This window comes from Oncorhynchus mykiss, chromosome 1 (assembly GCF_013265735.2).
Source record: "Oncorhynchus mykiss isolate Arlee chromosome 1, USDA_OmykA_1.1, whole genome shotgun sequence".
Lineage (NCBI taxonomy): Eukaryota > Metazoa > Chordata > Actinopteri > Salmoniformes > Salmonidae > Oncorhynchus > Oncorhynchus mykiss.
In genome coordinates, this window is record NC_048565.1 from 11,377,779 (window position 1) to 11,394,612 (window position 16,834).

The 16,834-nt window shown below is 45.2% G+C and overlaps 1 protein-coding gene across 1 annotated transcript in view; it reads right to left on the bottom strand.

The window, feature by feature from the left end:
* Positions 1–16,834, bottom strand: part of LOC110533913 (lysine-specific demethylase 4B) — a 97,965-nt gene that overhangs the window by 63,908 nt on the left and 17,223 nt on the right. Inside the window, exons 6-8 of the mRNA XM_036940651.1 lie at positions 9,591–9,640; positions 7,138–7,241; positions 1,007–1,144 (exon numbers count right to left, since the gene is read on the bottom strand). Of these exons, the coding sequence (XP_036796546.1) occupies positions 1,007–1,144; positions 7,138–7,241; positions 9,591–9,640 (292 nt within the window). The remainder of the gene's footprint in view (positions 1–1,006; positions 1,145–7,137; positions 7,242–9,590; positions 9,641–16,834) is intronic.

Below are 16,834 nucleotides of genomic sequence, written 5' to 3' on the forward strand. Positions count from 1 at the left end.
TCAGCAAATAGAACCTCTTGAGCTCTAGTAGACAGGAGACTAGCAACAAGCCACACAGCCCAGTGACATTTCCAGCTCAAAGGACCATCTTTCCCTGTGGCATCAAGAGGAAGTGAATAGGGCTTGGCAGAAAGAGAGAACGACAGAAAGAGGTAGGTGCCCAAGCTGTTCTTTCTTTATTTCCCATTGCTCTGGCACTTTCAGGAGCCGCCTATCAATGTGCTGACACAAAATGGAGGGCAAGCGGCAAAACCAACCAATGAATCTCTGAGATTCAGATAGAACTCTTGAGGGGGAGCTCCCTGGCCAGTGGATTGTGTTCAGACCTGAGAGGGGCAGGGGCGGGCGGGTTAAACGAAAAACACCATCATACCAGCAGTATTTCTGTATTTTGAAAGTTCCATATCTTCAAAACTTGATTGCTAACAGGCAAAACATTTTTGGGATTATGTCAACAATGGACTAAATCGTTTTTGGGTGACGTTTTCCTTTACATGCATCAAAGACTGTGGGAAATAGAGAGGGGCTTCCAGTGGCCCTGAGAGCAGCCCGCTGAACTCACAACCTCATAAATCTGACATGCTGCCAAGCAGAGACAGGGTGTGTGTGTGTGTGTGCGCGCATGTGTGTCCCCCTTACAGGTGAAAGGCCTGGTCCAAAAACTATTCACATCAGTTTGCCCTCCGGGAGAGGAGATAAAGACATGAAAGGAAAATGAAGCGGAACACAGATGAGGGAGAAACAGGCGATGTGAGACAGCTTAGAAAGACACAGGTTAACACACAAACACTGCACCCCAATGACCTCTTGCTCCAGGCCTAAAACAGTTTGCGTAAGCACTAGACTGTGGAACTGGTATTCAAAGAATGAATTACATGGTTGTGTAAGAGAATATGGGTAGCATGTGGTAGATAACCACACACCTCTAGGTTTAATCTTCGCTATAGTGCTGTGTGTTGGTAGGAGGCACTGGGGTTTCCATATGGTTTATTGTGCATTGACCCACCTGTGTTGCCATCTTGCCGTAGTCAATCCAACGCAGGGTGGCAAAGTTGGTGGACTCTGCGCAGTTGAAGCCGTGGTTGAAACCAGCGTGATAGCCATAAGGAAAGGTGACCATAAACTCGCCTTCTTCCTGAGTGATCTGGAGATAGCAAGAGTTCAAAGGTTAAATGCTCCTCTGTGATGTTGTGACAGAGTATCAAATCAACAGGATGCAGTCGTATAATCTACATGTTACTTGCACACTGATCAATATTTTAAAATTCTGCTTCGGGTTTGGATGACTGACCCTGAATACAGTAAACAGTTGCATAAAAAGTTAAGTCAAACAACATTAAAATGTACATTAACTGACTGAGCATTAATGGTCAACAGAACCAGTGCAGTACAAGCAGTATGCAAACCTCATCAAATGTTGTATCTATATTGCATAAGCAAACATTTTTGTTATTAAACCAGCTTTTGATGGGCAGAGATGAGCAAAACTATGCCAAAATGATGAAGTAATTTACATTTAAGGCAATGAAACTCTGCCTCGGATGGAAGGATTTGGCAAAAACAGGGTCTTCGCAACCCCTGAAACCCAGCCATGGGAACAAAAACAGATGCTTTCTCTTAATATCCACAATCATTAAGCACTGATGGGAAGGGTGATTTGCTTTTTTTAACTCACCCTTCCTTCCTCCCATCCAGCTTTCCCTCACTTGAGCTGCTTGGTGGCTACTTCTCCAAGAGAACCAGTCCCGACGATACATGCGTAATTAGACGAGCCAGCAAGCATGGCACAAGAAATTAGCCAGTCCGTGCAAATTAAGATTTTCATTTGATTGCGTTTCGTTCCAAGGCAGAACTAGGGCCATCATTTACTGAGAGCTCGGGAGGGTGAAGACAGTTCACCGGAATTGTCTGCATCTCTTGGAAATGAAGCCTGACAAATTATTTGGCGGTTTTTATTTTGACACTCCTAGTTTTCTGTGGCTGCCCCAACATTAAAATGTCTACTACTATTACGTGAGGTTCATTGGCAATCCCTGACAGAATTATTAAGTCACTAGATTTCTACAGCTGAACTTCAAATATGCTGTACGTTTTGGGCCCTTGATCTGAAGACCCTCTTCATCAAGTCACAGGTAGCCTAGTGGGTAGAGCGTTGGGCCAGTAACCGAAAGGTTGCTAGATCCAATCCCCGAGCTGACAAGGTAAAAATCTGTCCTTCTGCCCCTGAAAAAAGCAGGGGCACTGTTCCTAGGCTGTCATTGAAAATAAGAATTTGTTATTAAATAGTTAAATAAAAATAATAAAATAAAATGAGGAACACAGATTAATTTAGCTTTAAATATAAACTAGTTAGAGGAGTACTTCTCATGATAGAGAGGAGTGAGGCACATAAACTCAAGACTAAAGGAAGTGGAGCGACGGGAGGCTAAAGGAAGTGGAGCGGTGGGAGACTAAAGGAAGTGGAGCGGTGGGAGACTAAAGGAAGTGGAGCGACGGGAGACTAAAGGAAGTGGAGCGACGGGAGACTAAAGGAAGTGGAGCGACGGGAGACTAAAGGAAGTGGAGCGACGGGAGACTAAAGGAAGTGGAGAGACGGGGGACTAAAGGAAGTGGAGCGACGGGGGACTAAAGGAAGTGGAGCGACGGGGGACTAAAGGAAGTGGAGAGACGGGAGACTAAATGAAGTGGAGAGACGGGAGACTAAAGGAAGTGGAGCGACGGGGGACTAAAGGAAGTGGAGAGACGGGAGACTAAAGGAAGTGGAGAGACGGGAGACTAAAGGAAGTGGAGAGACGGGGGACTAAAGGAAGTGGAGCGACGGGGGACTAAAGGAAGTGGAGAGACGGGAGACTAAAGGAAGTGGAGAGACGGTAGACTAAAGGAAGTGGAGAGACGGGAGACTAAAGGAAGTGGAGAGACGGGAGACTAAAGGAAGTGGAGAGACGGGAGACTAAAGGAAGTGGAGAGACGGGAGACTAAAGGAAGTGGAGAGACGGGAGACTAAAGGAAGTGGAGAGACGGGAGACTAAAGGAAGTGGAGCGACGGGAGACTAAAGGAAGTGGAGCGGTGGGGGACTAAAGGAAGTGGAGAGACGGGAGACTAAAGGAAGTGGAGAGACGGGAGACTAAAGGAAGTGGAGAGACGGGAGACTAAAGGAAGTGGAGAGACGGGAGACTAAAGGAAGTGGAGCGGTGGGGGACTAAAGGAAGTGGAGCGGTGGGAGACTAAAGGAAGTTGAGCGGTGGGAAACAGCACGACAGAAGAAGAGAGGTGGTAAGACAGAGTAGATATTTTTTTTGTTTTTGCTGATCTCATAGCTGCAATAAAGCCTGTGTTATTTTTTACACTCAAATCAAGGGAGAAGCTCTCGGTGTGCATCAGATAACGACACCCCCCCGAAGGAACACGACAAAAAGGAAAAAGAGAAACACGACAACTCTGCAGACAGAGGAGAACTTTGTATGCCCGTATTAGAGAGACTTACACATTATTTCTTGTTTGAAGTCATCAATTTATTTCGCACCATGACAGTTTCTATCTCCTACAATTATTACACACAGAAAAAAATGTAGATGATGATTAATTTTCTATCACGGAAATGGTAATGTAACTAAGACTCAATCCCAATCATAATTTACTGTGAAGTGAAGCTATGATCTTTAAGTAAAGACGCCATTAATCTCATTATCAACCTTTCAATACTGTGTGCTTTGGGTCCGTGTGCGTGTCTGCCCATGTGTGCTGCATGTCTGCCCGTGTGTGCTGCGTGTCTGCCCGTGTGTGCTGCGTGTCTGCCCGTGTGTGCTGCGTGTCTGCCCGTGTGTGCTGCGTGTCTGCCCGTGTGTGCTGCGTGTCTGCCCGTGTGTGCTGCGTGTCTGCCCGTGTGTGCTGCGTGTCTGCCCGTGTGTGCTGCGTGTCTGCCCGTGTGTGCTGCGTGTCTGCCCGTGTGTGCTGCGTGTCTGCCCGTGTGTGCTGCGTGTCTGCCCGTGTGTGCTGCGTGTCTGCCCGTGTGTGCTGCGTGTCTGCCCGTGTGTGCTGCGTGTCTGCCCGTGTGCAGGCCTGCATGTTCATGCACACTTTTGGAGTGTTCACGTCATCATCCTTCCCTCCATTCACTCCTCCCTCGTCATGCTGTCATCAGTCCCAGAGGTTGGTTGGAGAGCAGCCACACCCACAACAACTTCAGCATGTCTACTGACCCAGACTCCATCATCTAAAAGTGCCATTAGCCTCCACTTAAGTCAGCGAAGGCCGGCTTTCATTCACCCCGTTAATTTCTATCAGCGGTCGGTGCTAGAGTCACAAGGGTGTGTCCCCTATGAGCCCTGGTCAAAAGTAGTGCACTTTATAGGGAATAGTGTTCCATTTAGGAAGCATCCAAATGCTGCACAGGGCTATCGTGTCCTTTCACAGGTTGAAGTACTTCAATTGTGCTTCAGCAAAGGGTTCCATTCAGAAGGGTTATTACTAAAACTGCCGTTGGTGGTGAAGTGGCTCCTCTCTGAGAGCTGTTAACAGGCTTAAGTGGTAATGTGATGACAAATGAGTTGAATATCATTACCGGAAATATCCGTCAAACATAGATGGTTAAAATAAGAAGTGTTAGAGGTCTGTTATTGGTTAAATGTGCATGGATGCTGTTACTTCCATTATTTCCATATATATTATCCCTCATGGAACAGTGTTGCTATTCAAACTTCAGAGCCCTAGGCCTGTATGTGTCAAGCGTCTCAGAGCAGGGTGCTGCCGTGTTCATTTTGGCATCCATTTTAGATTTAATAGAGCATTTATGACTAAAATACCTTTTAGTCTCAAGTCACATTTTAGTAATTTCATCCTTAGTTTTAGTTCTTATCAGTCGACTAAAACCTGGGACAATTTTTGTGTATTTTTAAGTCGCAGTCATTTTAGTCAAATATTAGTCTGTTTATTTCCATGTGCACATTAAGATAGACCTATTTGGACCAGACTATGCCCTCATACAGTATAGTTGGCACATTGCCATTGTGGCAGATTGTAACCAATGGCAGCCATGATTACCTTATTCCATATGAATTCCCATTTAATTCCCATTCTCATTTAACTTCTCAAGTATCAAGTCTCAAGTATTGCCATGCAGGACTTCGCTGCTGTCACCTGCCTTTCCCTGACATCTTTTCAACTGTTAAATATTATGACATGGTGGGTGGAGTCGACTACTAAATAATTGATTGGTCGACTCCTTGCACGTGGACAGGACAGCCACCAGGCAGGCAGTCAGAACCGTGCACTAGGTCTATCTATCAGTATAGACAGGTCAGCCACCAGGCAGACAGTCAGAGCCGTGCACTAGGTCTATCTATCAGTATAGACAGGTCAGCCACCAGGCAGACAGTCAGAGCTGTGCACTAGGTCTATCTATCAGTATAGACAGGTCAGCCACCAGGCAGACAGTCAGAGCCGTGCACTAGGTCTATCTATCAGTATAGACAGGTCAGCCACCAGGCAGACAGTCAGAGCCGTGCACTAGGTCTATCTATCAGTATAGACAGGTCAGCCACCAGGCAGACAGTCAGAGCCGTGCACTAGGTCTATCTATCAGTATAGACAGGTCAGCCACCAGGCAGACAGTTAGAGCCGTGCACTAGGTCTATCTATCAGTATAGACAGGTCAGCCACCAGGCAGACAGTCAGAGCCGTGCACTAGGTCTATCTATCAGTATAGACAGGTCAGCCACCAGGCAGACAGTCAGAGCCGTGCACTAGGTCTATCTATCAGTATAGACAGGACAGCCACCAGGCAGACAGTCAGAGCCGTGCACTAGGTCTATCTATCAGTATAGACAGGTCAGCCACCAGGCAGACAGTCAGAGCCGTGCACTAGGTCTATCTATCAGTATAGACAGGACAGCCACCAGGCAGACAGTCAGAGCCGTGCACTAGGCCGATCTGTCGACAATCAAAAGCTGTATCTTGCAATGGAATGCTGCATCTCACAATTTTTGGGCTTGTAATGTCTCGCAACTTCATTAAAGCTGAGCACATCATCAACAAAAATACGCTGGGATATTGAGATGAGCAAGACGAAACACTGTGCATGAGTTTGCGTCATACTGTTCACAGCGTGGTAACCAGGACACCTAAACAACTGATAAGTTGAGCTTCACACTTGAATGCTCTTAGTTGTTGTCCAACTTAACCCGCTATGATGTTTACTTTCTGCATCTACCCCCAAAAATAAAATAAGATATTTTTCTTAACGTTAAGGATCTCAAATTTCATTTAAAAGTTTTAACGTTCAGACCCGTAATACTGAGATGCTTTATAAAAAAGGATGCAGGCTTTCTCCAGAACTCAGCCCCCCCCCCCCCCCCCGCAGACCTCAGCGCCCCTAACCCCCAGACCTCAGCGCCCCTCCACCCCAGACCTCAGCGCCCCTCCACCCCAGACCTCAGCGCCCCTAACCCCCAGACCTCAGCGCCCCTCCACCCCAGACCTCAGCGCCCCTCCACCCCAGACCTCAGCGCCCCTCCCCCTCAGACCTCAGCCACCACCCCCCCAGACCTCAGCGCCCCTCCCCCCCAGACCTCAGCCACCACCCCCCCAGACCTCAGCGCCCCTCCCCCCCAGACCTCAGCCACCACCCCCCCAGACCTCAGCCACCACCCCCCCAGACCTCAGCCACCACCCCCCCAGACCTCAGCGCCAGTAACCCCCAGACCTCAGCCACCACACCCCCAGACCTCAGCGCCCCTCCCCCCCAGACCTCAGCCACCACCCCCCCAGACCTCAGCGCCCCTAACCCCCAGACCCCCCCAGACCTCAGCGCCCCTCCCCCCAGACCTCAGCACCCCCCCCCAGACCTCAGCACCCCTCCCCCCAGACCTCAGCACCCCCCCCCCAGACCTCAGCGCCCCTCCCCCCCAGACCTCAGCCACCACCCCCCCAGACCTCAGCGCCCCTCCCCCCAGACCTCAGTCACCACCCCCCCCAGACCTCAGCGCCCCTCCCCCCAGACCTCAGTCACCACCCCCCCCAGACCTCAGCGCCCCCCCCCCCAGACCTCAGCGCCCCCTCCCCCCCCAGAGCTCAGCCCCCCCCCCCCCCCCCCCCGCCACCACCCCGGTCTTCCTGCCATTACTCGTTCTACGACCTACCCTGTCGAAGGGGATGCTGTACTTCTTCAGTATGGACGGGGAGATGAGAGTCATCTTGTGGCGGAGAAAGGCGTCACAGCCCTGGGAACTGCCTGGGAAGAAACCTGCAGGTGGGGGAACAACACACAAAAACACCACATTACTAAATTGCCTCCCATTTCCTGAATCCACCTGTTGTGGCATCCATACTAGTGAAACGTGTTCTGCATGTGAAATATGGCGTGTTTCCCAAGGGAAATTGTAACATTTAAAACCTCAAACAATACACTATAATTTTGTCATCGGCTTCCTGCTTATGTCGACTACATAACCCCACGTCCGGGGAGTGGATAGGCCACAGGAGGGAAGTCTGGCTTCTTACAGACAGAGACATTGCAGGACAGGCTTACGCTCTCCACCCAAACGGGAGATATAATTGGTGGTTGGGGGTTATCAGTAAAGAGCTCTCCCCTCTGTCAGACGGAAAACATGGGGGTCACAGCGCTCTGAGCAACATGCAGTGCACGCCCAGAAAGCCTTTAATTATCATAATTTCCTTGGTCCCACAATCCCTCCCTTCGTGTCGGACCCCGGGTCACCGGACCAGGCTGCACGACAAGCCAAACTGAAGAGTGAGAAACTTTTGTTGACACATAGGAACATACCTCCGCCGACCAGCATCAAATGGCGCCTGGTGATATCATATAAAGTACTTGAGAGCTTGTGCCAGCTGTGTCATGACACCATTTTCTTTTTTCAAACTTGTGAAAGCATGCGAGTGGCGGTTATTTTCTGCATCATACCATTTCATCTTTCTTTTGTCTTTTTTTTAAGACTTCTACGGCCCATTTATGTCGCCTTTTCTACACAGACTTCTCAGGGCGAGAGGTGGCTGTCCCCTAAACAAAAACTAATCTCAATCATGTGTAAAACCCTCACCTCTTTCTTCATCGCCCCTCTTCAGAGGACTACAATTCATTTCACGGCCAGAGCCTCAAAGACCAGAGCCATCTCTTCAAAAACAAACCAGCGTCTCTCGTATAATCATTAGTGTCCGAGGCCTTCAACTTACTAGAAAAGAGGGAAAGAGATCTGTTTCTCTGTCTCTCGCTCTCTCACACCTCTGACGAGCCGTCTGTGCCATGCCTCAAAGAATGGGAGATCGTTTGCCCAGTTAAACTTTAATGTAACTGACAGTATAATCGAGGCCCATTTCAAACTTCATTTTCATTGCATTGTTTCAGAGCCTGTTGGTCTCAGAGGCGTTCTCTCTGGCGGCTGCTGCGTGAGCTGATAAAGGTGAATAATGTGCTGGCTGAGCCCGTGTATTAATCCCCATTAAAATGCAGCTGGCACTGTGAAACTCTCCCCGGGGCAATATTAACTTTAAGCTTCATTTTGTCCTTTGAGTTTGAGATGAAGTTCTCTCTCCTAAGTGATTTTTCTAAGCGATTTCAAATGGGGCTTTCTCCATTCTGATTGTTTTATACTGTTCAATCAAACTTCAAATCAAAAATAATCTATTTCTGCATTCCCTGCACTCATTTGAGATCATTTCCACACTGCCACTTAGAGCTGCACGATATGGCAAGAAAAATTGAAGCTTTATTTATTTTCAACAATAACTGCAACATGACTTGCAATTTTATATGAAAAAAATAAAAACTTGGGTGAATTGTTGGAATCATGGATGTAGAATAATTATTATTAGTATATGATAGTGGTCACTTTGAACACAGTGTTGTTTGACATGACAATGAAAGAAAAAGTCAGGCAGTTATTGTGACAGGGTAGGAACCAAAGGGTTGGTCAGAGTTTCCTAGGGGACCCAATAACCTTTGGCTACATTGAATGTTCTCTTAGCTATTACGTGCAGCTAACATATTCATGCTTCACCTATTTCTCTTTGATTTAGAAGACACTGTTGCACAAACACGTCAATTTAGGTCTACACCATCACTGGTATCAGGCTTCATTAGCTAGCTACGTTTGTGCTGACTCATAGCCAACATAGCTATTAGAATTAGCTAATTAGTGGCTAAAACTATTTATTTTAGCCACAACTTGCTTAGAAAAGACAAACTAGCTGTTTGCAGACAGTAAGATACAAACTAATAGCATAATTATAGAACGCTTGTGGATTTATATTAAGAGCAAAGTGGAAATCAGCAGTGTTAGCATGTGCTGCATTGACCATGCAGACTGAACGCAAGTTGTCTCATGGTCGAGCAACAAAAACTGTGCTCCTTGAGTGACAGGGGGGCAGGCCTCGGTCTGTGTGAAAAGCGGCATGGAAATAGAGATAGCAGAGTAAACTAAATAAACTAACTCTACACACGGCGGAGTGGCGTATCACATTTAGCACACCAAACACTAAAATACCATTATAGAATGTAAAGTAAAAACTGAAACCGTTCCGTGGAGGTATATAGTAAAACATGGTCAGTGTGCATGAGGATCTGGAGTAGTCTTACCTTGAGCCAGCCTCTCCAGCCTTTTCCCGTGCTCAGGTGGGATGGCATACCTGAATGGAGGGAAAGAGAAAGAGAAAATTAAGTGGGTGAAGGGGACTAAAGAAGAGAGAAGGAGAAATTACCGTTTAAGGATCTAAATGCTTAGTACTCTGGTCAAAGTCCTCATTACACACACACACACACACACACACACTTAACTGGGCTAATATCCCAAACATGAAAGGTAATTAATCAGACCATCTTTGAGAAATCAAATGACGAGGACTTTGTAGTGCTCTTTCCCCATTTCAAATGAAATCATGTGAAACCAAGGGAAAGAGAGAAGAGGTAAATCTCTCCCTATCTGTCCGCATTAGAGAGCCAGAGCTTTTACTGCATTTGTTAATACAACAATTATTTACTACAGTTTAGAGAACGCTTAACCCCTCAAGAGACCTCTGTATAATGCACCATGTACAAAATCTGCACCTCAACCTCCCTCTGGCCAAAAGCTTGTTTAAGTGATCAAAATAGAAAGGCAGATTAGAGTCTATGGTGATGGAGTGCCGCTGTGTTAGACTGCCATCGGGTGGGCGGAGAGGGGAGTGCATGATCATTAGTTGTAGGTAAAGAAGAAGGTCAACTTGCAGGTTTGTCTCAATATTACAATCTGTGTGTGTGTGTGTGTGTGTGTGTGTGTGTGTGTGTGTGTGTTATATTGCAGTACCAGTCAAGTTTTAGAACACCTACTCATTCCAGGGTTTTTCTTTTTGTAACAATTTTCTACATTGTAGAATAATAGAAGATATCAAAACGATAAACACATAGAGTCATGTAGTACCACATGATTCCATGTGTTATTTCATAGTTTTGATGTCCTCATTATTATTCTAAAATGTAGAAAATAGTAAAAATAAAGAAAAACCTTGAATGAGTAGGTGTTCTAAAACTTGACTGGTACTGTATGTAAATAAGGTATTTCTGTTTTGGATTTTTTTTCTTAAAAAACTTTTTTGCTTTTTCATTATAGGGTATTGTGTGTAGATTGATGAGTATTTTTTATTTAATACATTTTAGAATAAGGCTGTAACGTAACAAAACGTGGAAAAAGAGAAGTGGTCTGAATACTTTTTGAATGCACTGTAGATCAATGTTTTTTTCTGTGATCGAATTAACATTATATCCGCCCATTCTCAATGCAACAATCCAAAACAAATCTAACTTTGCCAGATTGAGCCTGTGATTTTTATGAAGGCAGAGCCAGAGCGCAACACAGTAGAATTCTATTGGTGGGGGTAGCCCACAAGCAGACTTTCAATCAGCCGCCAGTGAATACGCTTTTCAGATCAGGGGACAGAGCCGCACGTGTTATTTGCTAGTTAGCGAGTTACCAGCCCAGTTATAGATAAGTATAGGTCAGCAAATGGGGAGTTACTGCTTCCTACAAGAGCACTAAACATGTAGGCTACATTTCAAGCTGTCTTTGATAAACCAGTCCTGTAAAAACCTTATGTTTTAAAGGGGCAGTGTTGTATTTTGAGACAGGCTTGATATGCGTAAACACGGGCACCCTCATAGATATCATCCTAACCAACCTGCCCTTTTTAATCGACCTGGCCGGGGTATCCTGGAATGATATTGACCTTGTCCCATCAGTAGAGGATGCCTGGTTATTCTTTAAAAGTGCCTTCCTCACCATCTTAAATAAGCATGCTCCATAAAAAAAAAAGATATAGCCCTTGGTTCACTCCAGACCCAACTGCCCTTGACCAGCACAAAAACATCCGGTGGCGTACTGCATTAGCATCGAATAGCCCCCGTGATATGCAGCTTTTCAGGGAAGTTAGGAACCAATATACACAGGAAGTGGGGAAAGCTAAGGCTATCTTTTTCCAACTGAAATTTGCATCCTGTAGCACAGACTTAAAAAAGTCCATGGAGAATAAGAGCACCTCCTCCCAGCTGCCCACTGCACTGAAAGGAAACACTGTCACTAGGAAACACTGTCACCAATGATAAATCATATAATAACTATAATTGAGAATTTCAATGAGCATTTCTCTACGGCTGACCATGCTTTCCACCTGGCAACCCCTACCCCGGTCAACTGCCCGGCACCCCCCACAGCAACTCGCCCAAGCCTCCCCCATTTCTCCTTCACCCAAATCCAGATAGCTGATGTTCTGAAAGAGCGGCAAAATCTGGACCCCTTCAAATCAGCCGGGCTAGACAATCTGGACAATCTTTCTTAAAATTATCCACTGCAATTGTTGCAACCCATATTACTAGTCTGTTCAACCTCTCTTTCGTATCATCTGAGATCCCTAAAGATTGGAAAGCTGCTGCGATCACAGTTCTGACTTGGGATATGTGGACAACTACAAATACTAAGGTGTCTGGTTAGATTGTAAACTCTCCTTCCAGACTCACATTAAGCATCTCCAATCCAAAATTAAATCTAAAATTGGCGTCTTATTTCACAACAAAGCATCCTTCACTCATGCTGCCAAACATACCCTTGTAAAACTGACCATCCTACCGATCCTCGACTATGTAATTTACAAAATAGCCTCCAACACTCTACTGGCTGCAGTCTATCACAGTGCCATCCGTTTTGTCACCAAAGCCCCATATACTACCCACCATTGCGACCTGTACGCTCTCGTTGGCTGGCTCTCGCTTCATATTCGTCGCCAAACCCACTGGCTCCAGGTCATCTACAAGTCTCTGCTAGGTAAAGCCCCGCATTATCTCAGCTCACTGGTCACCATAGCAGCACCCACCCGTAGCACAAGCTCCAGCAGGTATATCTCACTAGTCACCCCCAAAGCCAATTCCTCTGGCCTCCTTTCCTTCCAGTTCTCTGCTGCCAATGACTGGAACGAACTGCAAAAATCACTGAAGCTGGAGACTCATATCTCCCTCACTAGCTTTAAGCACCAGCTGTCAGAGCAGCTCACAGATCACTGCACCTGTACATAGCCCATCTTGTAAATAGCCCATCCAACTACCTCATCCCCATACTGTATTTATTTATGTATCTTGCTCCTTTGCACCCCAGTATCTCTACTTGCACATTTTTCTGCACCTCAATCACTCCAGTGTTTAATTGGTATTAATATTGTAATTACTTCACCAACATGGCCTATTTATTGCCTTACCTCCCTTATCTTACCTCATTTGCACACAGTGTATATAGATTTTTTTCTACTGTATTATTGATTCTGTTTGTTGTTTGTTTATTCCATGTGTAACTCTGTGTTGTTGTTTGTGTCGAACTGCTTTGCTTTATTCTTGGCCACGTCGCAGTTGTAAATGAGAACTTGTTCTCAACTGGCCTGCCTGGTTAAATAAAGTTGTTCTCAACTGGCCTACCTGGTTAAATAAAGATGAAATAAAAAATACAAATTTAATAAAATAAAACTATAAATACAAAAGTATGTGGACACCTGCTTGTCGAACATTTTTAAAATCATGGGCATTAATATGGATTTGGTCCTGCATTTGCTGCTATAACAGCCTCCACTCTTCTGGGAAGGCTTTCCACTTGATGTTAGGAGTATTTCTGTGGGCACTTGCTTCCATTCAGCCACGAGCATTGTAGGTCTAGCACTGACGTTGGGCGAGTAGGCCCGGCTCGCAGTCGGCGTTCCAATTCATCCCAAAAGTGTTCAGTGGGGTTGAGGTCAGGGCTCTGTGCAGGCCAGTCAAGTTCTACCACACTGATCTCGACAAACCATTTCTGTATGGACCTCACTTTGTGCACGGGAGCATTGTCATGCTGAAACAGGAAAGGGCCTTCCCCAAACTGTTGCCACAAAGTTGTATAGAATCATATAGAATGTCATTGTAGGCTGTAGTATTAAGATTTCCCTTCACTGGAACTAAGAGGCTTTGCCCGAATCATGAAAAACAACCCCAGACCATTATTCCTCATCCACCAAACTTTACAGTTGGCACTATGCACTGGGGCAGGTCGCATTCTCCTGGCATCTGCCAAACCGAGATTCGTCTGTCAGACTGCCAGATGGTGAAGCGTGACCCATCACACCAGAGAACGCATTTACCACTGCTCCAGAGTCCAATGGCGGCCAGCTTTACACCCCATCCAGCCGACGCGCATGGTGATCTTAGGCTTGTGTGCGGCTGCTCGTCCAAGAAAACCCATTCCATGAAGCTCCTGACAAACCGTTTGTGTGCTGATGTTGCTTTCAGAGGCAGTTTGGAACTCTGTAGTGAGTGTTGCATAACCGTAGGGACTGCAGGTTAGGAGTTAACCTGTGCAGCACTACTACATTGACACTCCAACACACACACACACACACACACATTGCCTTCAGAAAGTATTCATTCCTGAATTCAAAATGTATTCAAATTATTATTTCATCTACACACAATATCCCGTGATAATGACAAAATGAAAACATGTTTTTTAGAAATGCATTAATAATTAAATACAGAAATCTCATTTACATAACTATTCACACCCCTGAGTCAATACTTTGTAGAAGAACATTTGGCAGCGATGACAGCTGAGTCTTTTTGGGTCTCTAAGAGCTTTCCACATCTGGATGGTGCAACATTAACTCGTTCTTTTCAAAATTCTTCAAGCTCTGTCAAATTGGTTGTTGAGCATTGCTAGACAACCATTTTCATGTCTTGCCCTAGATTTTCCGGCAGATTTAAGTCAAAACTGTAAATCGTCCACTCAGGAACATTCACCGTCTTCTTGGTAAGCACCTCCAGTGTAGATGTGGCCTTGACTTTTAGGTTATTGTCCTGCTGAAAGGTGAATTCATCTCCCAGGATTTTGCCTGTGCTTGTCTATTCCGTTTCTATTCTTTCCTTTTTAATTCTCACTCCTCAGCGATTGCAAGCATCCCCATAACATGATGCAGCCACCACTATGCTTGAAAATACAGAGCGTGATACTCAGTGTTGTGTACAGTTCTATTTGTCCCAAACATAATACTTTCTATTCAGGTCAAAAAGTGAATTTCTCTGACATTTTTTTGTGCAGTATTACTTTGGTGCCTTGTTCCAAACAGGATGCATGTTTTGAAATGTGTATTCTGTACAGGCTTCCTTCTTTTCATGCTGTCATTTAGGTTAGTATTGTGGAGGAACTACAATGTTGTTAAACCATCCTCAGTTCTCTCCTATCACAGCCATTAAACTCTGTAACTGGTTTAAAGTCACCATTGTCCTCATGGTGAAATCCCTGAGCCGTTTCCTTCCTTTCCGGCAACTAAGTTAGGAAGGACGCCTGCATCTTTGTTGTGACTGGGTGTATTGATAATTAATAACTTCACCATGCTCAAAGGGATACTCAATGTCTGCTTTTAATATTTTTACCCATCTACCAATTGGTGCCCTTCTTTGCAAGGCAATGGAAAACCTCCCTGGTCTTTGTGGTTAAATCTGTGTTTGAAATTCACCACTCGACTGAGGGACCTTACAGATAATTGTATGTTTTGGGTACAGGGATGATGTCGTCATTAAAAAAAATTGTTGTTAAACAATATTATTACACACAGAGTGAGTCCATGCAATATATTAGGAGACATGTTAATAAGCCCATGTTCACACCTGAACTTATTTAGGCTTGCCATAACAAAAGGGGTTGAATACTTGACTCAAAAGAAATGACAAAAATAATTCCTCTGACATTATGGGGTATTGGGTGTAGGCCAGTGACAAAACATCTACATTTAATACATTTTCAAACTTCAGGCTGTAACACAAAATGTGGAAAAAGTCAAAGGGTTGTGAATACTTTCTGAAGACAACATATACTCGGTTCTGTCTCACGCTTCATAGACGCTGCTGCCACTCTATTATTCATCCTGATTGCCTAGTCACTTTTACCCCCCTGCATATTGCCTCAACTACCTCGTACCCCTGCACCAGTACTCCTTGTATATAGTCTCGTTGTTGTTGAATTGTGTTACCGTTTCCTTTTGACATTATTTTCCTACTTTTTAACTCTGTATTGGTGGGAAAGGGTTCGCAAGTAAAGCATTTTAAAGTCTACTAGTTGTGTTCAGCGGAAAATTAGATTTGAACTACCAGCTCTATTGGCATGGCATCAAATGCGATTTTGTAACGCTGACCAGGGCCGTATGTATCCAACGTGTCAGAATGAGTGCTGACTGACAATCAGTTTCGCCTTTCAGATCAAAATTAATAAGATTGAATGGAAAGGGGTGGACCTGATCCTAGATCAGCCATCCTATTCTGAGATGTTAGTTACATACTTAGACCGCTGCGCCACTAAGGCACTGCATCTCAGTGCAAGAGGCGTCAATGCAGTCTCTGGTTCGAATCCAGGCTTCATCACGTCTGGCTGTGATTGGGAGTCCCATAGGGAAGCACACAATTGGCCCAGTGTCGTCTGGGTTTGGCCGGTGTAGGCCCTCATTGTACATAAGAAATGTTCTTCACTGACTTGCTTAGTTAAATACAATTTTTTTTTAATTAAACTTTTTAATTAAATGTGCATATCTATGGCTCTGATATTAAAAATGGGGTGCTTGTGAATGGCTTACGAGCGTCGCAAAATAAATGTAGAAATCCATGTTATTCAATCATTGCACCCACACTACTCGCGGGCACCAACGAGTGTCTGCGATGAAAGGGCTAAAATAGAAATCCTTTCTATTTCTGACACAGATCGTGCTGAAAGTCCTGCCTCTCCCATCTCCTCATTGGTTTATAGAAGCAGGTACCCACGTGCCATCTCCTCATTGGTTATACCCACGTGGGTGAATGAAAGATGAACTGTTTTACCGGTAGTCGTGGTAATACTATGAAAGTTTAGATGCGGTCACCATATAAATTAAACGATGAAAAGGCCTGGAAGGAGGAGAGATGACTAGAAACGATTCGGTTGGTCGTTTTGTGTGTGGATTAATTGTCGGAGTAGAGGTCCTTGTGCATTTCAGGTAAAATAACAACTCAATGTTTATATCCCAGGACAAATTCGCTAGCAACAAAAACAACACGTTAGTGAAATAGGACAAGTTAATGTTAGCTAGCAAGTGCAAGCTAACTAGCTAAATTGCCATACATGTTTAATGCTTTTCGATCTGTCCCCAAATTCATGTCATTGGTTCAGAGTTTTTGATATTTTAACCTGCATGTCGTGATCGGGTTTGGTGTGTGGGGGGGGCAAAATAAATGTATGCACGATAGCGCACGTGCGCAGCCGGTTTGGGTTCCGTGTTAGAGTAGGGAGAATATGGGAAAGGGCATATAGAAATGTG